This window comes from Balaenoptera physalus, assembly GCF_965194825.1.
Source record: "Balaenoptera physalus genome assembly, chromosome: 11".
Taxonomy (NCBI): Eukaryota; Metazoa; Chordata; class Mammalia; order Artiodactyla; family Balaenopteridae; genus Balaenoptera; species Balaenoptera physalus.
Genome location: NC_138896.1, coordinates 29,590,048 through 29,615,371, shown reverse-complemented (window position 1 = coordinate 29,615,371; position 25,324 = coordinate 29,590,048). Strand labels below are relative to the sequence as shown.

Here is a 25,324-nt window from a genome sequence, read left to right as displayed (position 1 = left end):
GAGAAAAAAGAGAACATCTCCCTGGAAACTGGCAAAGTGGGTACAGGGAAGAAGAAAAGAGAAGAGAAAAATGCAGCATCACAGGCTGTGGAATACTGTGATCCACCTTCTTATGGAGGGAATTAGCAGGGGATGGGTCCTCACAACTGCGAGACTTACTAAACGTTTAGCAGTCGTGACGGTGAGAACTACCCCCACCTCTCACTAAGGTCGACTCAGCAGGCTGACAGAGATATTTATTAATTGTTTTATTTTATTTTAAATCTCAAGCCTGTAAAGGCTTTTGGGTGGGTGGTATCTCACCAGCAAGGGTGAGGTAGTCTCAGAAGACCCTCTCAAATGCTGAGCATCAAGTAAGCCATGGGAGTGTTGTTAAAGGCATCTTTCTTTTTAGCTCAACATTTTGATTCTCTCTCCCATAAACTTGGAATTGTCATTTGTGGCTTCTCTCCATGGAGAGAAGTGGCTTCTTCTCTCTGCCCTTCTTTGCCTTGTTCTGTTCTCTGAAATGATGAACTCTGCAGTTAGTTGAATGGTGGCCCTTATTTGGAGAAAACCTTATTTGGAGAAAGGGTCTTTGTAGATGTAATTAAGGATCTTGAGAGAAAAATCAACCTGGATTACCTAAATGGGCCCTAAATGCAAGTATCTTGATAAGAGACAGAAGAGGAGAAGGTAAATGGAGAAGAAGAGAAGGTCATGTGAAGACAAAGTCAGAGGTTAGAATGAGGCAGTTTGTTACAGCAGCCCTAGGAAATCTGTATAAGCTCCTTGGACTCCTGGTACCCAAACTGCTTGCCAGTTACCTCTGGTTGGGTTTGGCCAATGAGAAGCATCGGCAGGAGATGAGAGGGTGAGCGAAGAAAGAAGCTGAGATATATTTTTCCTGCTACCCACTGCACCTTCATTTCACTCTCAGCACACCTTTGGTGATAGTTACCTACTTCCAATACTGTAACTCCTGCTCAGTGATCCCTCCGCCAAGGCTATGGGTGCACTATTTCCTCTCCTTTCTGCATTAGTCCTTAGGGTAGTAAGGGCTTCTAAATGTAGATCGTCTCTGGGTGCCTGACACCTTTTTTTTTTTTTTTAATTCCTGGTTTTACCTCCGTAAGTATCCCTTCATTAAAGTCTCTTCATTTGAACTCTGGTGGGTGAATTCTCTTTCCTCTCAGAACGCTGATTGCTTCAAAGATCATGTTTTGTGAGAGACCATTGAGAATCCCACCTCGTACATATTCTGAAAACCTTTCATTCCTAGTTTTCTTAGAAAGCAGGTAAGACTTCATTCTCTTTTAATGAAGAAACTAAAACAGACCTTCTCTAAAGAAATCTTCTTAAGATCCCAAAATGTACACTGAAAATATTCACTGATATGCTAAAAGCCAGAGCTGGCAAAGCGTTGCTCGGGAAAAGACAGAGAAGAAGTTGCAATGGAGACAAGTTATGTTTCTTGACCCCAAGTCCTGCGGGAGGAAAAGGCAAGACCCCAAATTCCTGCAAGGCTTAAGCAAACTCACCATCATCATTTCTGAATTCACTTGGGTTGGAACTGTTGAGAGCAAATCAAGGATGTTAATAATGGCTCCCAGGCTCCCAGGAAATGAGTTGACTTCAAGTTTCACCTGGTTTGTGCTAATGGAAAGGTTCTTTAGGTATGAAGGGAGCTTCGCATCCTGAGAGGGGCTCTTCATCAAAGCCTAGTAAAACAAAAGCCGACACAGACAGACAAAAACCAAAAAACTTGCCCATCAGTCATCAAATACTGCTGATACATCCATGACAAAAATCTCTCACATCTGAGTTTCCTTTTTGATTCCTCCATTCTCATAAGTATATCCCATAAGGTAATGTACTTATCTCTTAAACTGTGCTTGCTCTTCAGAATGGAATATTACATGAGACCTCACACACAGAAGGGGAACAGTAGAGTATATGTCAACCTGATGACTAGTTGAAAAGAAAAAGGAAGGGAAGTAGATATGATTGCTAGAGAACTAGATTAAAGTTGCATAAAATTGTCACTTGATTGTCTGGATGAAAGCACATTTGCCACTCTGCTTTTTCTCATCACTTACCTCGCTGACCATGAGAGTGGTTTCTATCCCAAATTTCCTGGGACAGTTCTGGTTTATATCTGATGTCCCAGTGTAATTATAAATAGTGCCCTCTTTTATTTTCAAAAATGATACAAGTGAACTTATATACAAAACAGAAATAGACCCATATACATAGAAATCAAACTTAAGGTTACCAAAGGGGAAAGGGGGGGGAGGGAAAATTAGGACCAACAAGGACCTACTGTATAGCACAGGGAACTATACTCAATATTGTGTAATAACCTATAAGGGAAAAGAATCTGAAATATTCTTTTTTAGATTCTTTTCCCTAACACAACATTGTAAATTAACTATACTTCAATAAAACAAACACACACACACACAAACAAAAAAACCAAAAAGCAAAAAGTATCCTGGTTTGGATGATAAACTATATGGTCACCTTATCTATAATGATCACATTTGTGTTTTCTAACTATCTGACTCCTCACTATAATTAAAGAATGAACTAAAAGTTGGTCTTCTCCATAAAGAACTTTGATGAGTGTTCTAACCCAGGGGAGTTTCTTCCTCTGAATGCAGAAGTATTTGTTTTACTTAAAAGAATTTACATTTGTGACATCTCTACCAGTGTCATCCTATGTTTTAATTTCAGTCTCTCTGCCATTAAATGATAAGCTCCTTAACAATGGGAACCATGTGTTGCATTTCTTTATATCCTTCTCATATCCCATAACCCCTAACATAGTCATTTAACTTCGTATGTAGTAGGTATTCAATAACATGTTGAATGGATAAATTAGACGGAGCATGACAGGTCAGCATGCCCCCTTTCCATTGAAAGGGTATGTAGTATCTAGAATTGGGACCAGGGCCCAATGTTGAGTTCAAATTATAATTTCTATCTTCCTCAATTGGGATAGTTTATATTCCCGATGCTTTACCCATCAAGGTCTAACTCAGATGCCAAGTTTTTCAAGCAGAACTTCCTGATTATCCTAGCCCAAATTAATACATATATAACATCTGCATTCCGTATCCAATCAGAGGTCAAGTTCTGATTTGGCCTCTTTACCCTGATAGCACCTATAATAATGCTTTATACATAATCGGTATTTTAATGAGTTTGATGTAAGACAAGAGATAATTAGATAAAATGCAAACCAATATCACCCTTTTTTCTCAGTCCTTCTTCTCAGGATGCGAGGATTTGGAGCTAACCAGATGTTAGCTCCAAATATAGCTCATGGTCTGAAGATGTTACCATGAGCTATAACCCCACTAATTGCCTCATTTATTGTAACTCATGGAATTTTAGGAGTCTCGAACTTTCAGCAACTTAAGTATGAGAGGTAATTTATATTTATTTTGATGAAGTGAAACATGTTTTTTCTACCACATGGCAGTAACCTCTATTCTAGGTAAGAGAGGTCAGCTAGGCCCTTCTATAACTATAGTTTAACTCTAAGGATTAAGGAAATCTCAGACTTGTAAAAACATAAAGCCCAAACTATTTTTTCTGACTGATGAACCTTACTTTTTGTGTTGCTCCCCTTTCTGAAAAGATTAGCGCTATTAGCGTGATATAAAAATTCTTCAAAGGAGAGCAGTTAGAGGGGATAACACGACTTCCATCTTGGCAGTAATGGAAACAAGGTATTAAGAAGTCAAGGTGAAGCTGTACAGCTGGTCCTAGAGCAGAACACGTATTTCGCTGCCTCCATATTTGGATTCAAGCAAAATATTCAGCATTTCTAGGGTTGCATCTTCTTTGGAATTAAATAAGTATAGCTTTGAGAGCAACACAAAGCAGCTCAAAGCCCATTTTCCTAAGTGCTGAGAAACAGGATCAGCTAGACACATCTCCCCACCAAGAGTTCAGAGTCAAGGGTTTAAGAATCACCTCAGCCAGCTGGAGCAGAGTATTTATTGGGGCGGAGATGCAGTTGTTTTTCTTGACCTTCCACTGGGAGCCCACACATCTGTAAGTTATGATCCCGCCAATGGGACTCCCAGGGATTCTGGGAACATTCGAGAACTGGCAAAGCTTCTGGATGACTTTTCCGGGTTCCCCAACACCTATGATAGGATCTTGGCATGTGACGTTCTCCCCTGCATTGGAAAAATGGACATAAAAAGGACAATTGAAAAGAGGAGAAAAGATAGTGGAAATAGGGTCAGGCTTAGGTAGAGTTTTGATCTTTGAACTCATCTCCTTTTTTCCTTTTAGTGACCTTTTCGGAGTTGCCCAGTTTCTACATTTTGCCCCTGATTTTCTAAAGCCCCTTAGTGCTTTCCATGCAAATCCGATTCTAATCTGCGCTGGCTTTTTCTAACAGAATTTATTTCCTCAATGCCTCATTCCCACCTCTGACCTCCAGGAATCTTCTCTCTGATGTCTGTAAAATCTAAGCCATGGAAAATAATGAGAGCTTGATGTGTACTCATCCAGATAAAAGATAGGCAGGTTAACAAGGGTCTTAGGGACATAATGACTTAATCCAAGGGATTCTCAACTCTGGTGTATTAGAATCGCCAGAGGAGCTTGGAAAATACCAATGTCCAGGCTCACTCCAGCCCAAGTAGATCAAAACCTCTTGGGCTGGAATTCAGGCATCAGCAGTTTTTTAAGCTTCCCCGGGGATTCTAGGGTGCAGCCAAGTTTGAGAAGCACCACCTTAATCCAAGGATATAATTAGTGGTAGGAATTCCAGGCACCCATGACCTGAATATTCTGGGCAATATTCCTAAGCATTTATTCCTTCTGGTTTCCCTTAAGGAAGACTTTTCTTTACCTCTACTCAAGACAGACTTGAATGGGAAAATGGCATTTATTGCAGAATCTCTAGTCTCCAGGGGACCCTGACTCTCTGATGAGCAGACCCCCCTTCTCATCATCTTTTAAATTGAGCAGGAATTGAGTTCTCAGCCATTGTGTAAAATCTTGGAATACCTAAGTAATGTTCTATTAGGAAAAAGAAGAGGAATCAGACTTGGTATGAAGAAAGAAGAGCAGAACAAAGGTAAGTGAATAAAACATGATGATGCCTAGGCTAAGATGGGGGGACAGTGGAGAAATGACCTTGGCGGCCCCCTGGAAGAGGTGTGCTTGGTGGGGTCCAGAGGACCGTGACTCAGAGAGATAGGGAGCTCTAAATTGCTTCCTACTTTGTTGTCTAGGGCTCAGATACCAACAGATGTGAGAAGGACCTCAGATCCCTCAGTAAACTCAAACAAGCTTGGCAATGGAGCCATGGATCCTACAGACATCACGGGTTCTATTAGAGAGAAGATTTCTGGGGGGAGGGGATTGCTTATGATGCAAGCCCAGGAGCATCCTTTATCCACTTGCCCCTCGGTTGCTACTGAGGAGAGCTCTTCGGTATGGGTTATTTATTACAGAGATGGCTCCACAAATCACGACCTTTTACCTTGAAAATAGTATTTAGGGGGATATTGGCTCACTGATGACAAAGGATGGGAAAGACAGTTTCTGATTCTTTTTACGTGACTCTTTTTACATAGTTTCTGATCCTTTTTATGTACGGAAATATGGCTTCATCTGCAAGGCTTTCTTGATCAATTTCTCTCCACCTAATCACTAGCAGAGTTAAACCAGGCAGCCTCTTCTAGCCACCCACAACTGTCTCTAGTTTAGAATCTACCACATTATATGTGATAACATTTTTAAATCACATTTATCTCTCCCCTAGGCTTGAGGCCAAGAAACATAGCTTATTGCTTTTCAAAGCCCCATGCTTAGCTCAAGGCTTGCTACATGAAAGTGATTAACATATATCTATTGATGGATGAATGAGGGAGTGAATGAATACATGAATCCCTGCTCATGACTATAACATTTTAAAATAATTTAAAATGCTCTCACCAGGAACCAGATTAAGCTTCATAGATGGGCTCCGGACTGAATTATTAGCGGTATTGGTAATGTGACAAAACACATCCATATTTTCTGGACAGGAAATTGAGTTTGCCACGAAATGGTGTTTGTAGCACACTTGCTTTCCATTAACTTCTTTTGCTAAGGTACAATGAAAGAATGAAGTCAAAGCATTAGTATTCAAAGCACAAATTTTGTTAAAATCATCCAATGTGGATAAACTTGTCCAAACTTTCCCCAAGAATGTGCCACATTCATTTTAATGTGGTTTTCAAAATGCCTCTAGCCTAGAAGTAAGTAAGCCCACATTGGCATAAGTGCTAGCCAAAACCTTACCTCCACCATTCATGGCTCCAAATCTGTGCCCACCCAGTTCTGGACAATCAGAATGCTTTCTCAACCTCCCTCTACCTAGCGAAATCCCATCATGTTCTGTGCCTTTATCCTATCCTGCTTTTGCCGCATAGGTTTAGAGGTCATCTTTTTACAGATCTGTCTCCTCCACCAGACCCTAAGTTCTTGGAGAGAAGATACCTGGTCTTATTTATCTTTGCATCTCCCAGTGTCTAGCTCAGTATTTGACACAAAGAAAGCAGTGAATGCATGCGTGTTGAACACAGAATGTTAAAACGCTTAAATAGCTCGGTACCCAGATTGATTTCATATCCCCCCTACCATGCAGCCTTCTCTAAATTGTCCTGTCTTTAGGGGATCCCCATTTTTCTGAACTTCCGTTGTTCTTTCTATCTGTAGTGTTCATTTTGTATATTTAATGCTCTATGTATTGTCTTTTACAACATATGCCCTTCTAGATATTGATATACATGCCCCACTTCTTTCATCTCCTTTTCATTGCCTACTGTTATGTTTTGTATTAAGCATAGGTTCCAAAGAACAGTCCTTGAAAGTATGAATGAGCTTATAAATCCCTCGTGAAGGTGTCCATGCATTACGATTTGCGGTTGTGAGTTCATATTTGGTTGACCTTAATCTACAGGAATCCTGAGGGATCTGGATGGAGGGTACATTCTACCAGAGAGGATTTAAATTTTTTGCCCAGGTACCACTGAGTGCTACCAACGGGCTACTTTAAGTTGATTACTCCTCAGCTTGGAGTTATTGGACCACATAGGTAGTATAAATTCAAGCCCCAAACCTGAATGAAGGCAGGACAGTTATACGTCTCAGGGGAAATTTTTGCCCACCCAGCACTGAGGCCAAGCTCTTAACTCTGGCAGATGAATTTTGTTTTTCTAGCTTCTTCTTTTACTGAGCATGTCATTGTCTGAGGGTCCTGACATTGTGCTGATGGGGTGGGTTGCCTTAGTTACTGCGCTGGGAGCAAGCCCTTTTCTTTCATACACTTCAGAGCCTTAAAATTCAAATTCAGGATTCTGAGGTTTCTGATATTGGCAGATGCCCTCAGGGAAACTCCAGAATTAGCTAAAGCATCACCTCTATTTTTCTTTTCTTCTATGTTTTTGACCCTTGGTTATTTCTCTTACTCTCTTGCCTGCTCAGCTGGGCATTTAAAAGGATTTTTGCCATACTTTTATTGCATGCTGACTCATAGCATAGAGGGAGGGGTGATCAGAATATCGAGTCTACTATACTGAGTGCGTAGAAGGCTTGTGACGGTCACTTAATACTGTCTTCAACAGCTGTCACTAAAAACAGTGGGCTCCACCCTCACAGACTCTCAAGATTTTGTCACAAACCAATGAGCCACTGGTCACATAGCAAAATAGAAGGCAATAAAGCCTCATGGGCTTCCCTCTGTTACATTATGTCTCTGAAGCAATCCCTCTGTCTCTTTACCCCTATTTTAAGAGTAAATGTTTAGACTCCACATATACGGAATCATGTGTCCTTACAATTCAGCAGTGGGCATCTTACCAGCCGGAAAGGACGAGGAACCAGCTTGGAAAATGACCTTGTAGTCTCTGTCTTCCTCAATGCAGCACTTGATGTGACGGGAGCTTGTGCATGGAATGACAGCTTCCAAAGGATCAACCATGATATCGGGCTCTAGGGGCAGCGGGTGGACGGTGACATCTTTGGCCATGACACTGTATGAATTCTTGTATCGAAATATGCAGTGATAGGTTCCTGAGTGGAAGGAAGCCAAGAGGAGATGGAACGAAGTCATCGCTCCAAAAAGACATTTGCTGAGAAAGTTGAGAAGAGGCTTGGTTTTCCTTGTCAAGCTGGGGCACAGGCACAGCACCCCCCCACCCCCACCCCCGGGCCCTGGACTAGAAAATGCTCCATCGGTTCCCCTCCTGGGTTCGCTATGCATTTGAAGGACTGACTCATCGCCACCTAAATATTCACTTACTTTCGAATAAAATCAAGTGGCGTATCCAGAGTCATATAGCCTGTTGGGGGTGGAACTGAATTTCAAATCTGGTTCACAATACCTACTCCAAGGCTCTTTCTTTAACAGGGGTTGCACGGGGGGCGGAATGCAAATTTTGGTGTGTGCTGGGCTGGGGAGTTCTTTGAGGAAAGTTGTCAGTGAGAGGGAGATGGAGCGCTGTGGTCTTGCGAGGCCCCCTCTCCCCATCTCTAAGGGAGTAGGTGCCTCTGGTCTGGGACCTCATGGCACCACTAAGGAATGTGGGGAGGGAGCGGGGAGGGAGGGAGAGAGGTTGACTGTGAGTTCTTGGAAGAGCTTGGTCTGTGGACTCTGCGATCAGATGTCTGACTCTTATCTAGAAAAGTCTAAAGAGGAGAGTGGGCCGACTTTGCAGGAGTGAAAAGAGAAGGCTGCAGCAGGAGTTGCCTGCATGCCCAGTGCTTGGTGAAGCAGAGTGGACTGCGGACAGGGCTTGGGTTGAGCTTCATGAAAGGAACTTTTCCTATTGGACTTCACACCAGAGCCCATCAGAGGATGAACCACCATTGGATCAGCTGTCGTCGGGACAGTGGAAGATTATAACAGCATCTACAGTTAAGCAGGTCCTTTCAATGTTCCTGACATTCCTTCTCTTTGCCCTGACTCTGGAGGAGCCAGAGCAGCTGCTAGCCTGAGGGAAAACACGTAGAACGAGAACAGAGAGGAAACGCTTTCTGATTCCCATTGGGAGGGAGGGGAAATTTACATTGAATATAAAATAAAAGTGTAGTTGATTTAGATGAGACTAGATGATTTTTAGCACCTGAGTCTGGGACTGTTTAATAGTTCAGTGTGACCGGACCGGCCACAGCTCTTCCTAAGTTATTGCCTGATAGTAGGAAAGGTCAGTTGGGCAGAGCAGCTGTCCTGTGTGAGTTCAGCACAGGAGAAAAAGACTCCCATTTCCTGATTGTATCTACCAAGTCCAGCCAGATAATAAGTAGTTATTTCTACAATACTGCCTAGGTCTTATATGAAAAAGTAAAGAACTCACAGGATCTGGACTGATTAAGCTTATAATGCATGAAAGCTTTAGAATAGAGTAGTTAAGAGTTGGCCTCTGTAGCAACAGTCTCTGTTTCCCTTTGACTTTGCTGTCTACTAGATGTATAACCGCAGGTAGTTTCCTTAACCTCACTGGGCCTCAGTTTCCTCATCTGTGAAATGGAGAAAATAATAGCACTCTCCTCTAGGTTTATTGTTTTAAATTAATTCATACACTTAACTACTTAAAACAATATCTATCACATAGCAACAGCTCAAGAAATGTCAGCTATTATTGAAGCAATTCTATCAAATTCCCTTTTCTTTCAAAAATTTGCATTTCCTCCCAACCTAAACAATGTCTAGGGATAAGTAGAAAAACAAAAATGTGTTTTTCCCCCCTTCGGAACCAGGCATATAAAATCTTTAGGCAGAATTTTTATACCTCAGTTGGGTGAAACACAAGAGTCTGGTAAAAATACTTTAAAAAAACAATCCTCTTAAGAGTTTGGAATTAACATATACAAATCACTAATACAGTAAGTCCCCTACATACGAACCTTTAAGTTGTGAACTTTCAAAGATGCAAACTTGCCCCTGTATGCCAGCTGTTGTACTGTACTACTGTACTTTTCAAGGTACTGTACTGTAAGATTAAAAATGTTTTCTTTATTTTTTGTGTTTTTGATGTATTTTTTGTGTGAAAAGTATTACAAACCTATTACAGTACAGTACTACATAACTGATTGTGTTAGTTGGGTACCTAGGCTTAACTCTGTTGGACTTATGAACAAATTGGACTTACGAACGCGCTCTGGAACGGAACTCGGTCATGTGTAGGGGGCTTATTGTATATAAGATAGATGAACAACAAGGACCTACTGTATAGCACAGGGTACTATACTCAATATCTTGTAATAACGTATAATGGAAAAGAATCTAAAAAAGTACATATGTATGTGTGTGTGTGTGTTTGTATAAAACTGAATCACCTTGTTGTACACTTGAAACTAACACAACATTGTAAATTAACTATGTTTCAATAAAAAAAAATCCTCTTCATGGCAAAGCACAGACTCTAGAATCAAAGAGACTAGTTCTAATCCTGGCTCTACAGCTTAAGTTGTGGAAACCTAGGCTCACTTTGCACATCTGTAAAATGGGAATAGTGACATCTTCCCCCAGAAGACTGTTGCATTTAGTGTGAGTACATATGTCATATAGAGTGGCTGGCACAGGCATGGCCCAGGGCAGGCCCTCCATGGATGGTAATGATTACAGTGTGTTTCCAGGGGTCCAGGCATCAGGGTCCAGAGTATCTGGGCTTCCACTCACCATTCCACTCCCTGGTTGAGGTCTTGACTGTCAGCACCGACTCTGCTCCATTAGGATACCTCCTCGTGGTATAAAACCTTTTGTATATTTTAATTCCAGCAGAAGTGTTCCAGTACACCTCATCATAGTTACTCACATCACTGATGCACTTTATAGAAAAGCTTTGTCCCTCAGAAACAGAAATTGGGTCCGGGGTTATTTTTAGGTTGGCTAAAAGAATGCAGACAAAACAGACAAAAGAAAACCAATAACAAGTAAAATGTTTAGTCTTTCTGGTGACATCAACACCTGAGTGAAATTTCACATAGAGACAGAAAGCATGGGCTGTCCTGATTCTACTTGGGTCAATGCGGGATTGGTACCTTGCTGCTCCGGAGCTTTACTTGTTTCTAGGCTGTTCTCGGTGGTGCTCTGAACTGTACCCATTTCCATCACATGCCTTGGGAACTCGTGCACTTCCCCTTTGTGGCTGGCATTATCTCCTAATGATCAGCAGGGCAAAAGGTTGTAAACTACGGTGTTGACTTAACCCGAACTCCCCTCCAACCTTTTCCAGGCGCCTCAAGGGGGACTCAATGCCTCAGTTCTTATAACCACATCATTCTCTACTCTTTTAAAATAACTTCAAAAAATACCATACTGTATTTTAATTTCTTTCTTCTGTATCTCTTCTCCATAAAAATGTGAGCCCCTTAAGAGTAGGACCCTCTCATCTGCGTCTTCACATCCCCAGCATTAGCACTGGGTCCAGTACCCAGCCACTGCTTTCTAAGCAGACGAGTGGTTTTTGGAATTACATGTTAAGTACAGGGATCACAGCGTTTACTGCCCAAATAATTATACCTGGGCTGGGAAGTACAGGCACCCTAATTTAAGTCCCTATTTACTCCTATTTCTGAGAATTTCCTTGTAAGTTCATGAGGAACTAGTCACCGAAACTGTTAACAAGACCCTTATAAATATAAAAGCTTCTATGAACATTCCACTGGTTTTGCCTCTGATTCACTTTCTACTCCTCTTTGAGCATAGCTGTCATTTCAGAATGTCATTCACTCTGTCTTCTCTACGTGAACAATGTTATACCTTGAGCCCACAGATGCTGGCCAGCTTTTCCAATCAGTGTGAAATCTTATTCTTAGTCATAAACAAAAGAAATCAGGGCTTTCCATAGTACCCTCCAGAAGTTGGGATTCAAATGTTCAGATGCAGCCCCAAAGTCACAGAGAAGGGATTCATATGCCCCCCATGTTGCCCTCCCTGGCTATAAGGATCTTGAGATGGTTTTTCTAAGGCTGAGTTGTTTCTGAGGATGGAAAGGAAAAGGCGCGTGGAAGCCTCAATCTGGTTCTCTTGATTCTCAGATGCGAATCAAACTACCAGACCAGTGGTTTTCAGCGAAGACTAAGCATATCCCTGAGATAGCCAAAAGCCCACGGAATCAACACAACTCTCTGAGTTAAAACTTGCAGAGTATAACTGCTCTCACTTTAGAAAACCACAAATACCTCAAAACACCCTGAACTTTTCTATAGCAAAAATGTTTCAGATAAATCTAATCTTGATCTTTGTAAAAGTGCTAAGTCACTATAGCAGAAAATGGAAACAAGAGTAACAAGTATGTTTATCTCAGTCCTTTCTCCAAATTGTTCAGAAGGCGGAACTGAGGATTTATCTAAATATAATAGTTTGTTTTTGTATGATGGGTGGGTAGAAAAACACGTTTGTCTGCTCCATTTTGGCAGATAAGGATGAAGTTATAATGCTTTATGATATGAGCAGAAGAAATGATACTTTTAAGAGGCTTAGAATTACTTAAAATATTTTTAAAAACCCACTTGTTACAACTGTAAAATAATCACAAAATACCAGACTCTTAAATCTTCCGGCAGCATTCTCTCTGGAAAAGATGAAATGGGAGAGAAAGAGGGGGTGAAGGATGGTGGGGAGTGAGCCAGCCTATTGGAATTCAAGGGAGGGAGAATGGGATTACGGGAGGAAAAAGTGGGAAATTAGCGGTGTTATCCTCATTCAGTGACTAATCTGAGTGTGAAACCCTACTTCCCATCCACTTTCTGTCTTTCTAGTACAATGCAGGCTGTTCCTTCCCTGCAACCGCTGTTTCTTACCCCTACCCTTCCTGCTTTTAAAGACTTCATAAGAATTTAAATGGCAGAGATGGAAATCTCATTACGTCGTTACCCCAATCACACTCTCACTACCATGGAAGGCCCTGCTTTACTGCTCATGGATATTCGCAGTTGATTGGCAGCCCTTAGTTTGAAGTGCAAGGCAAAAAATTCTAGTGAAAGAGTCCTTACCCACAGAGGTGAATGTCACTTTTATGTCTTTACTGCCTCTGGCTCCGTGGGCGCTGATGAACTCACACGTGTAGACCACTGTCGTTCCAGACAATCCGCTCGGACACTGAGTGCCATCGGCTGTGAGGGTATATCTGCTGCAGCCAGAGTCTGTGTCTGTTTCAGGGCTTCCTGCAACAACATAAGAGGTTCTTTCACTGTCACAGTTGGCTGACTGTCTGATTTGGTAACAAAGAAGGCAAATCAGTGAAAAAGAATTCTTATTTCATTCGATTTCTTCTCTTTGAATGGAGAGGCAGGATGGTGTAATGGTTAGCCCTGCCACCTCAGGATCCAGGTGGCCCGGCTGCAGATTCCAACTTTACTACTTACCAGCAGGGTGTTACTACTGGGAAAGTCACTAAATCACTCTGTGCCTCAGTTTCTCCAGATGTAAAATGAGAATAAATAATAACAGCTGTGACCTGGGATTGTAGTCAGGTAAAAGGAGTTACTGGGTAAACACTTAGAACAGTGCCTGGCTGGGGCTGACCCCTAACAAAGACCCTTCGTGATGGCAGTTGGAGTGTGAAAAATAAAAAAAGAAGCCATGTGTTTGGATATGACTTCAACTGGAAGGAAAAAAATGTCAGATTATTTTGACTATTATTATTGTTGAAAGGAGGAAGAAACAGGACACGGAGCTCTGATATTCACCTCATTTGAGACCTGTTTTCATAACTTTTTCCTTCTTATTAGTATATATGTTTTAGTGGAAGCTTCAACGTCATGCTTTCTCAGGGTAACAGCAATCTACCCTTCAGAAGAGCTGCTCTTCCCTATCTTCCTTTCCATTCCCAAGATGCTGTGCCCTCCAAGCCATCCTCACATCCTGCCTGTGGCTCTATAACAGCTTCTTGGCCATTTTTTCTACTCCTGTTCCTTCACTCTCTCTCCTCCAACCCTGCCTTCTGCCATGTACTTCTGCCATGTACTTCTGCCAGGCATTCTTCAAACACTGGCAGTCTTCCAAAAATTAAAGAAAAAAAAAAACCCTTCTGATGAACTCCATCCAGCCTTGGCTGGATGATCAATGATATTTAAAATATTTTGATTGATAAGTCACCAGTTTTTCTCCCCAGTCCCCAAAATGGTTGTTCAGAATACCAAACTGATTTCCCACCTTGAGTAAATTACCTCCTAGTTCATAGGTGCATATGTCCCTTTCATCTCCAAGGCTCACCCCTCTACTTATTTTTGGAAAACCTACTTTCTCTAATTCCTCCAGGACCTCACTCCATCCTTTATCGTTCCTCTCCCTTGACTGCAGAACAATGGAAGTTACTGAATGCAGCCTATAAGTTCACGCTCTGTTTTCTGGAGTAGAGCTGGTAGGCAGTTACAAGTTTGCTGCTCAAGGTTAAATAATATCCAGTGAAAATTTCTCACGACACTGAGGATACGTGAAGGCATGGTTTGCAAAGCTTTCATCCTTACCAGAAAGCAGTTATTGTGGCAGATGCAAAGTATACAACTCTGTTTTAAATGTTGACATTTATCTTCTTTTTTTTTCTCCTCTCAAAAGTCTCGCAAAGTGGGTACCATTGTCACTATTTAAAAGATGAAGGTCTGGGACTTCCCTGGCGATCTAGTGGTTAGGATTCAGTGCTCTCACTGCCGCTGCCCAGGTTCAATCCCTAGTCAGGGAACTAAGATCCCGCAAGCTGTGCGGCACAGCCAAAAAAAAAGAAAAAAAGAAAAAAAAGATGGAAGTTCTCAGAGTCAAGATGACCCAACTTGCTCTGCAGCAGGAAGAGGGCAGAGCTGGAATGACAGCTCTTGAGGACCAGATTCTATCTTACTGGAAAGCACGGGTTGTAAGGCTAATTTTTCTAGAGTAGAAGACTGGGCTCAAGTTCTTTTTTTTCTTTTTCCTTTTTTAAGCCCAATTCTGTGTGCATTCCTACAAATAGAGAAATCACTGTTTAAAATCAGATTTGTCTACGGCATCATTAGGAACACAGAGAGAGGCGCGGAGGGGGAGGAGAGAGAGCGGTGGGTGAGGAGGGGAACCCTTGGTGCTCTCGGGGAGATGGTGGGCAGCTCACGGAAAGCCTCAGTCTCCTCATGCGTAAAATGAGGGATGGGATGAAATCCGTGGTTCTCACAATAACATCTCCTGTGAAACTGAAGAAAATTAAATTGCCTGGAGCCCAAACGTGGAGACTGTGAATGAGTGGCTCTCAGGTGGAACCTTGACAGCTGGTCTTTTTCAAAAAACAACTGTGGGCACCCTCGGGGCAGCCAGGCTGGAAGAGGCCGCCTCTGACGGGGCTGTTTGCCACTTCTAGCTGCTTCTCTAGGTCTCGCCTCAGCCCCCGAGGCAGGCCTGTTTCTAGCGGCCCTTTATAATGTGACTTGAAGGCCACAAGACCGATTTCTACTCAATAAAGAAAAAAAAAAGTCTCACTTATCTCTTACTTATGCCCTACTGAGCTACAAACATAACATTTCAGATGGCACAGAAGCATAAATAATAACACACAATTAAAAATGTCAGTGGGGTCATTGGGAAGAAAAGACACAAGAAGGGAGACTGTGGCGTTTGAGCCTGTCTCCCCACCATGAGTCACTCAGGGAGCTCTTCCATGTGGTCATCTACACCCTGACAGTCAGCCAAGAGGGCTGACTTTACACCCTCTTGTAAAGACTCAAATCTCTTATGCATACTCTGCGTGACCATGGGCCCAGGGAACATGGTAGGCAGGGCAAAGAAGAAGTTGACGAACTCGTCTGGAAACTGTTTTGTCAAAGGGGGAATAGACTCTGTTATTTTTTCATCATCACATAACAAGAGCTACGGTGAGAATACAAACGCTGTTGCCTTTAAATTTCCCCAAGTGGTCAGTACCTTCCCATACAGGCAAAGCTAGTGCTAAGTACAGGCAAACTAGAAGCTGTACTAATGACTATTAGTACCTCTGTTATTTCTACTACTAGTAGTAGTACTATTAATACTATTACTTCTGTTACCATTACCGTTTATATCATCAACCCATGCCCCATGATTTGAAATAGCCCCAGAAAGCCCTCTCTATTCGAAAAAGACCACCTTCTTAAAGCTAAAAATTCTGTCACTGCAGATTACTTCCTTTCTGTCTTATCCTTTGCCAGAAATGCTTCGAAAATCCAGTGCAACCGTTTCTGAGAAGAGGTAATACTTTCACTTCTAGAAGCTCTGGGGTGAATTATCTAGCTAGACTGCTTTCTGCTGAGCTGGAAAAACAGGTGATAAAAGAACTGGTGGAATTTGGAGAAAGACTGCCACAGAGAGGGGATAGCAAGGGAGGCGGAAGGAGGGCAGGGTGTTGAAAGCAGGGGCTAAATTCATCAGAGAAACAACCCTGCGATCCCCCGGCGGCCAGCCCTGTGGCAGGAAATCCATTGTTCTGCCAGTCGGTTCAGCCCACCCTGGGCATTACGAATGTCTGTAGCAGGGGTGGCCACAGAGAAGTTCCTGAGTGTCTGCACAGCAGACTTCCTGGTTCCTCTGCCGGATGGGGAGGCTTTTCACCTCTCACAGTTGAAAGCGTCTAAGTCAGTGCTCCGGGAACTGTGCAAGGTCCATCTCCCATCTGGCAGTTCCTCCAGGATGCCTACACCTCCTCTTCCTTAAAAGTTAGGGAAGTGACTAAATGGACCATATGTCAATATGTTCAACAGTTACCAGATGCTTTTCCCATTCTCTGGAGCACTTTAAGGTAGAAAACAAATGTGCTTTTCAAACTAGATGTGCTCAGAAAACGTTACATCCAAATTGATCCTTATTTTATTTATGATTTAATAATGTCTGATAGCAACGGCTTTATAAAATAAAAGCTCCACCACACTGATGTATTTCATGGGTAAAGCCACATTTTGCTTTAAGGATTTTTTACTAAAAAAAGTGAGCAAATAATACTGTCATTTCTTAAGGAAAAGATTGGATCTTGTTATGTGAGGTTTCTAGGCAGAAAACAGTCTTCTGTTTCAATACAAATTCTGCTGGATCAACTCACTCTAGTGCTGGCTCACCAGGCATGTGTGATATAGTTTGACCAAGGCAAAGGCTGTGAAACAAGGTGAGTCCCAATTCTTTTCTTTTCCTAATTATGACAACCTTGGATAAGTCATTTAATTTGAACCTCGATTTCCTTATTTGAAATTGGGAGGCAAAAAAATGCCAGCTTCAAACTTGTGGTCAAGTTTAAATGGGATTAAAAGTGGTAACATATCTTTTAAAAATTGGTTGATCATAAACTAGTATACAAAACAGAATCACCGATGCTATTTTAATTTCTTCTTCTTCTTATCATTCACCAGTATAAACTGGAAGGTGGGGAATTTCCAGTGAGATCTCAGATCTGCAGACAGTATTGGAAATTGACATTGGTTGAGAGACACACAGGTTGACAGAGAAAGATATAAAACCAGAAGAATGGAGTCAGATAATACAGAAAGAGACGTGGTTACAAAGGCAGAGAAGTGGGAAGGACAGACACCAAGAGGAGAGACACAGGAATGAGACTCTCAGAGTCAGACCCCAAAGCAAAGCCAATGACCTCATCCTTGGTTCTTTGCTGAAGAGGGAAAGGAGAGGGCAGTGGGGACAAGCTTGTCTTGTCTGTAGGCAGGACACCATGGACCTACATCATCCCGTCACTCCCTCTTGGGTCTTCTCTGCCAGAATCTTGTCTACAACCCAAGCATGAAACCTGTGTGTATGTATTTTGGGAATTTTGTTTTAGAATGGCTAAGCTGGAGCTGGCATCAAACCTCATACTTTTTCAGTCTGGAAAAAAACCCAGCCACGTGACATTTGCTCTTTCACCGACCGCATCTCCCATTTTCACTTGGCCAAGAGGCAAAAACCTGTTTGGGAAAGGGCTTCTAACAGTCTCACCTGGAATGTTTACAGTCCCCTCTTGCTTCCATTCAACTTGACTCCAATTCACCGTCATCTCACTGCAGCAGCTCAAAGACACAGGTTTGTTGTCACACATCACCTTCATGTCTTCACTTGCCAAAATCTGGATGGATGTAACATCTATTTTTTTTCTGGACCCGTATTCAAAAATATCTAATGTCAGTTTGCAAATATATTCACCTGTATCGAATACACAAAGGCATTTATGATTACTATTACATATGTCTATTTCCTTAGAAGAATGATAGCCTCATCTCACGTGTCATGATGGTACTTCATGAAACATCACTTTCAAAAGCATCTGAGACTTGGTCTAAACAGCCCTAAAGGAACATTCAGGAAGTGCAGAAGGTCAAGGCAGATATTTCTGATGCCATAGGTAAAAGAGTAGAGGGCTGTTCTCAGGAAAGAGCAGAAATCTGAGTCCTCGCTAGTAAGAAAAAAAGTGTGGGGATGCTTCAGAGGTAGAAAGGGAAAATGGGAAAACCTTGGAGAATTAGGAGATCATGGATAATTCTGGCATCCTACTTAACTCTGTGGCAGGTCAGAGTCAACAAACATATGATAGAACCCATGTGTCTGCAGCCCAGTTTCTCATTCAGAGAAAAAGAGATGCCCCTGTTGACATCTGGGTTACGATGGGGCTATTAAATTCTAGAATGTCAGGTATAAAACTTATGCTTCTGTGGTTGCTGGGGAGGGACAAGTGGGAGGGATTAAAACAGAGGACAAGAAAATGGGGAGGGGGAGAGCAGGGACCTGTATGTTCACTACCTTGATTGTGGTGATAGTTGTACGGGTATACACACATGTCAAAACTTACTAAATTATACACTTCACATATGTACAGCTTATTACATGTCAATTCTACCTCAACAAGGCTCTTCTAAATTTTTTTATAATGTTAAAAAAAGGAGTCTACTTTTTGTCTTAGGTTCCAACTCATAAGCTTCGGTAAATGTGGAAAATTATATTTGTCTCCCAAGGCTAAATTTGCTTGGCTCATTTGTCATGGGATTAATTTTCAGTTTTGAAAAGCTGAGCTTGCTGACTTCTTTTTGAAGAGGAAAAGGCTATCTACACACACCACCACGGTTTGATTCTTTCTTAGCCCTTCATTCCTTTCCTCGCCCTGGTTACTGGGTGGCAACCCACCCGCGTCATCCTGAGTGATGTTGTAAATGGTGAGGCGGGACACGGAGGTCATGTTGTTGAGCACGTAGGTGTAGATGGAGAATCTGCTGCTGTTCTGGATGTCGAAGCCTGTTTCCACGTGCTGCCAGGATACGTTGGAGGACAAGACCTCGTTCTCACACATCAGAGTTACTGTATCCCCTTCAAGGATGATTTCTGGGGTGATGGAGAACTTTGTTTCATCTGGAAACCCAAACAAAAGGTATTAGGGTCCCAAAGCAAATAAATGGAATTAATGCTACTCCCTGAATGCCACCACCACTGGGGTTTTCAAAAGATCTCCATGGCGATGAATGAGGCAACACGTCTTCCTCACTCCATCCCTGGGCAGCTGGGATCTGAGGCCCCAGAGTGACAGTCTGCCAGCTACTAGGGACATGGTTCCCAGTTTGGGATCTTTGCAGGTTTAACAGTCCTCAATGGTACTAATGGGGATCCCAAAGCTATTTTCAATATTTCAAACAGTCTGTCACAGACCTAGAGAACAGACTTGTGGTTGCCAAGGGGGAAGGGGTTGGGGGAGGGAAGGACTGGGAGTGTCGGGTTAGCAGATGCAAACTATTATATACAGGATGGATAAACATCAAGGTCTTACTGTATAGCGCGGGGAACTATATTCAATATCCTGTGATAAACCATAATGGAAAAGAATATGAAAAAGAATGTGTAATATATATGTATAACTGAACCATGTTGCTGTACAGCAGAAATTAAAACAACATTGTAAATCAACTATACTTCAATAAAATTTATAAAATAAAATAAAAATGCAAAAAAATTTTTAAATAGTCTGGTAGAAAATTGCATGTTTGCTTATGAAAAAGCCACCCCAGCTAATCTAAACATCAAGTTTCTTTGCTACTGATTTGAAAGATAGCAACTGCTTCTTACTGATAACTGATACCTCATGCTGACTGAAAGCTCTGTCCTGTGTCTCTGATGAATTAAGAGTGGGAAAATAAATTAATTTTTTACAGTAAAGTATGCTTGGGAAATAAGAATGTTTTTAAAGACCTAACACCCATGGGCCCATAAGAGTGGGAGCTTATTAGATACACAGGTCTGTATTTGAATCCTGGTTCTGTACCAGGCATAGCTGTGTGGCCCTGGGGAACTTGCTTAGCATCTCTGAGCCTCAGCTCCCTTGCCTGGAAAATAGGAGCAGTGAGCGCTACCACGGGAGGTGATTTGGAGGAACAGTAACTATTCTTATTGCTTTCACAGTAAAGTCCTGGGGAACCCTGGTATTAAGCCATTTCACAGACAGAAATGAAAACACAGTATTTGCTATTTTTGTGTGTGTTTTTATGGCTGTCCCTTGTTTACACAACATGCAGATTTTTCCCTCTAAGCTGTGCTATGTCCTTCATGAGCTCCACGTGTTGAGAAAATCGGAGGAGCTGGGGAAGGAGGTCTGGCAACTCCTCTTCTGGATGGTTCTTTTGGTTTGCTCACACCACACCCTGTTCGTACTGTAAACATGGGACTAAAATACCATACAAGTAATTTAGGGTGCTATGATGTTCTGGTCAAAATATCAAGGTATCTAAATATTTCTTATCCCGTTTTTTAGGCTCCTGGATAAAATAAGATTTCAGAAAATCTCATTCAACTATTAGGAAGCAAGGTCATCTGTGAATATTTCATGTAGTGAACTGACCAGGAAGGCACACAAACTTATGTTACTTACTATGTGGCCTTGAGCAAATGATTTAAATCTAAGCCTCCGTTTCCTCACTTGTAAAATGGTGATAATAGTATCTACCTCACAGGATGTATGAAGATGAAAAATGTGTAACACACTGGGTTTAACATAGAAAAGATACAATAACAGTGCCCGCTTTTCATTAGTACCTTTGTTAATTACAATGATCAGGAAAACTGCCGGATTTCCATGGTTATATGGAATTGATCATAAATATATTGGGAGTGATTAAAGAAAGGGGTGTTCTGGTTAAGGGACCCTGCTGATTGATCAAACATCACCAGAGGATTAATATATGACAAAATAAAAGGGACTATTCTGAAGATTGCCATGTGCCTTTCCTGTTTCATGAAGATGGACTTAAAAATAATTTCCTGATACCACCTCATTCATTCAGCATGTTTCTTTCTTATTCTCTTCCTCTCCCCTGCACCCCTCACTCCTGCCGCCAGATAAAATTATAATTTAAGAAAAACCCACCCAGGGACTTCCCTGGCGGCCCAGTGGTTAATACTCTGCGTTTCCAATGCATGGGGCGTGGGTTCGATACCTGGCTGGGGAACTAGGATCCCGCATGCTGCGCGGCCAAAAAAATAAATAAATAAAAAACAAACCTACTCAGCTACTTGACTTTTTTGGATACTTGTATTCTGGATAAACCCCACTAACCCTATGGAGAGCAGACTGGTATTTAAGCTCCCGGGGGGTGGAGTTGCATGTGACATAGTTCATGGTCATTGGTCTAAGGCTGTGCGTATCAAGGACAGAGATGAATGGTAGATTCTCTTGCAAAAAGGGGCATCGAGTGTCATTCACAACAACTTCATGGCTCTTTGGAAGAATAAGCCACAGACACTAGAGCACTTTGGTGGTTTTGGACTGTCAGCCGCCGATCAGGAAAAGTGCTGGATACTTATTCCTGTAAATGGCTGACTATATTCAGCACAATTGAAATTTTGGGGGAAGAGTCATCGTAATTGAAGCTCATGTATGCTAGAGCTTGCTATTCTCCTGTGCCCTCAGAACCATAAAGAAAAAAATTTTTTCAGGCCAAAGCATCTGCCGGGGTTGGTGGGGTGGCGTTAGGACTCAGGAAGGGGGTGGCGATGCTGGGATTACTTCCATGTGAGTCTGCACCTGGAGACCACTTATTTCCCTGCCTTGAATTTTTCAGTTTTCATCTATGGGGTTGCTGCCCTATTCATTCTGAATTTTTATCTTGCTGTTTTTCTCTTTCTTATGTTGTAGCACTTTCTTACCGTTGTGTATATCCCTTTCAATATTTTATTTTTAAAAATGATCCGATGTCTAAAAATATTAGCAGCGAATGTAAAGAAAAAGAGTATGAACCTGTTGTAAGGATGGTCTGACTCTTGAGAAGGGGCGCTTTTCCTTCCAGCTGTGCCTCAGACAATCCCTGCAGTGCCCTCCCCATGGTGACCTGTGTTGTTCCAAAGGGGAGTCACCTTCACTCTGGAACCACGGACCTGAGTTACACAGAACACCTACTGGGCATTGCTGGTCCACCAAATCTCTGCTCAGTTGGCTCCCCTTTCTATCCCCCAAGTAACAATCAATTCACCCACCTAATTACACAACAGAGCTCAACTCTATACCCCACTTGTAAAATGAGGGAGAGCATCTACAATACCAGGACTCTTACCACTGCTACCTCTGATCCAAAGCAGTGTTTCTCAAACTTTCCATGCATCAGAATCACCTGGAGGGCTTGCCGAAACACAGATTGGCCCAGGTTGGTCTGGGGTGGCCCCAAGAATCTGCTTTTCTAACAAGTACCCAGATGGTACCAATGCTGCTGGTCTGGGGGCCACACTTTGAGAACTACTGCTCTAAAGTAACAACGGTCCCCCTAGTCAATATCAGTGCATTTCATGAATATCCCACACTTCCACCACCACAACGTTAGTTCTACTTTTTTGGATGTTTGGGGGTCTGTTAATTTAAAAAACTCCATAAACCCAGATGGCTCTGTGGCCCCCTTGTAAAATCTCTCCCTCCTGGCACCGCCCCCCTTCCCCAGTCTCAGTGGTATTAGCAGTGTAAGGAGGCTCTGAACTGGCCTAAGTTGGGGAGAAGGCACCAAACCTCTATGCCAGGAACTGGAGAGTCCTCTCTCCACGGAGGACACTGTAATGTGATTTCCCAGGTTTAAGCATCACGATAAATGCTGTTACCGTATCTAAGTAGAATCTACATATTGGAAAAATGTAGCGATGTTCTACTTACTGCTGTAAGTAACCTGGAAGGAACTGCTGTCCATCTTGTAGGTCTGATTGAGGTTCTGTGTTACTTGCTCGTTTGCTCTGCGCATTAATTCAGGCGATGCTGCTGATGTCGTGACTTCATACACCACAACCACACTTCCAGGCCTGGATGGAGACCGCTCAGTTCAGTAAAGCAGTGAGTGAGCTGGAAGAGTCTAGATCCTTATGGTTTATTTGCATAAAGAAAACTAAATGGCAGGAAGAGCCCGGGGACTTTATCTTCAAGGGTCCACTGAAATCCAACCTGTTTCTAAGCTCTAGCTGAAAGCCTGAGGCAGGGCTCGAACACTCAAATGTCTGCGGATGGGTAACATCAATGACTGGAATAGCCAGATGGGGCAGAGTGAATTGAATCCTACAAGGGGGTCAAAGGATATAAGCCACAAGGTAGAGACTGTTGTCACACAGTCTGCTGGCCCAGGTTACCAGCTGTGCTGAATATCCAGTGAAGCCCAAATCCTCAATGTTTCTGTAAACATTCTGCATTTTTTAATTGGCAACTAACTTTTTGAAACACTGTGCAAACACACTCAGGGCTGCCCGGTGCCTAACTCCACAGGGGTGCATTCACGTGACAGTGTGCAGCTCTGTGGCCAGGGCTAGCTGGCTAACTTTTTTTAATAAAGGCATCATTGCATGCATGACTTTATTTCATTTCTGTATTTCTGACTTCCCTAGATGACAAACGTATCCCACATCTTTGTTTGCAAAATTCTTGCGTGCATACAATGAACACAAGTCTTTTTCTCACCTTCCTTCTAAGTAGGTACATCTCTAAGGAGTGAGCTGCTGTTCTCAGTATTTCCTTTCACTTTAAGCCCTGGAAATCTGACATTGTCTTCACCTTGACCAGACTGCTCCCATTGGGCATCCCAGATGGTGCCCTTCTAACGGGCTTTTGCTTTTTCACTAACGTTTTGGTAGCTGCCATTGGGTAAAAATGACCCAGTTATAGCATTCTTACCTGAACTCTGTCACTGTCACCAATTTGAAGCCTGGTAAAATACTGTAACCCTCCCGGAACTGGAAAATCAAGCAAGACAAGTGTCATAGATCAAGGTCCACTGAGAGACGGGTCAACAATTTGAAACAGAGTAAAAAGTGTCTATTTCTTATCACCCTGGGTAAAATGCTCTCCTGTATATTTTGTTAGCGCTAGCACTGGCAGATCTTTGAAGAAGTAATTCCTATCCACCTAGGTCATTCTGGGTTCTCCAGGAAGCAAACACCAGAGTAAATGTGCAAAAAATGTACTTCGGGAAATGCCTAGGGGGAAAAAATGGGAAGGCAGTGGGGAAGGCAGGAAGAGCCATCAGACCCGAGTGAAATTGGACAGGAGGGGAGGCTGGATGAAATCATCCTAGACTGAGCCTGGGAAGGTTCAGTACAGCCTTCAAAGGAGTCCCACGTTTGCTAGACAGACCCTCCCTGCTCATTCACTAGCAGCAGGCAGCAAGCACTTCCACGCGGTAGCAGCCGGGGCCCTCAGTCAATTGCATTTCCTGTAGTTGGAAATCTTCGAGGTGCCTTCTTGCGGCTGCCACAATGCCGGATCGGATCCCTCACTTAACATATCACAGCTTTGGTTGAGCCAATGTGTTTTTTACTGATGTTTTTACTTCCTTTTGTTTCCCTGAATTCCAACCCCACAGGAAATTCAATTTGAATCAAGTCATATTTACAGGGCGGATGCCATGTGCAAAGTGCTGTGTTAAGTAGCTGGATGGGTGGGATCCAAAGATTAACATGTAACTCTCCTTTTTTCCTCAAAAGTGTATAATTTAGTGTGTCATGTGTGTGCATGAGGAGAATTCTCATGCTGTGCAGAACTATTACATGTCGGATATGCAAATCAGATATCCTACAGCTCTTCTGTATCAGAGTTTCATCATGGCGCCCATGAACAATGGCAATATTTGACTGGGTAAGCAAGAGGCTGCTCCCGGCTTGAGGCAGAGGGTTGGCTGCCCAGAGAGTTAAGGGGAGTCATTACCTCAGCCCACCTGTAGCAATTTGTACCACACCCGTTGAGAAGCTCTATTCCAAATGAATTGACTCAAGCAAAGCATTTAGGTTTAGATGAATTAATCTAATGTAAAGCACTTAGAATAGTGTCTGGCACACAGTTTACAATGAGAGAATATCCTCTTTTTTTGCATGAGTAAATTTACATATGTATACATTCTTTTTAATATTCTTTTC

The 25,324-nt window shown here is 42.4% G+C and overlaps 1 protein-coding gene across 8 annotated transcripts in view; it reads right to left on the bottom strand.

Moving 5' to 3' along the window:
* The window catches only part of ADGRF5 (adhesion G protein-coupled receptor F5), a 109,520-nt gene that overhangs the window by 7,254 nt on the left and 76,942 nt on the right, over positions 1–25,324 (bottom strand). For 6 of the 8 annotated variants that reach the window (XM_082413844.1, XM_082413843.1, XM_082413841.1 and 3 more), the window contains exons 7-17: positions 24,087–24,145; positions 23,085–23,227; positions 19,094–19,315; positions 17,915–18,118; positions 12,994–13,164; positions 11,038–11,157; positions 10,676–10,885; positions 7,855–8,067; positions 5,947–6,099; positions 3,964–4,172; positions 1,521–1,700 (exon numbers count right to left, since the gene is read on the bottom strand). In XM_082413844.1, the coding sequence (XP_082269970.1) occupies positions 1,521–1,700; positions 3,964–4,172; positions 5,947–6,099; positions 7,855–8,067; positions 10,676–10,885; positions 11,038–11,157; positions 12,994–13,164; positions 17,915–18,118; positions 19,094–19,315; positions 23,085–23,227; positions 24,087–24,145 (1,884 nt within the window). The remainder of the gene's footprint in view (positions 1–1,520; positions 1,701–3,963; positions 4,173–5,946; positions 6,100–7,854; positions 8,068–10,675; positions 10,886–11,037; positions 11,158–12,993; positions 13,165–17,914; positions 18,119–19,093; positions 19,316–23,084; positions 23,228–24,086; positions 24,146–25,324) is intronic. The other 2 variants (XM_082413846.1, XM_082413845.1) reach the window with 1 other exon arrangement.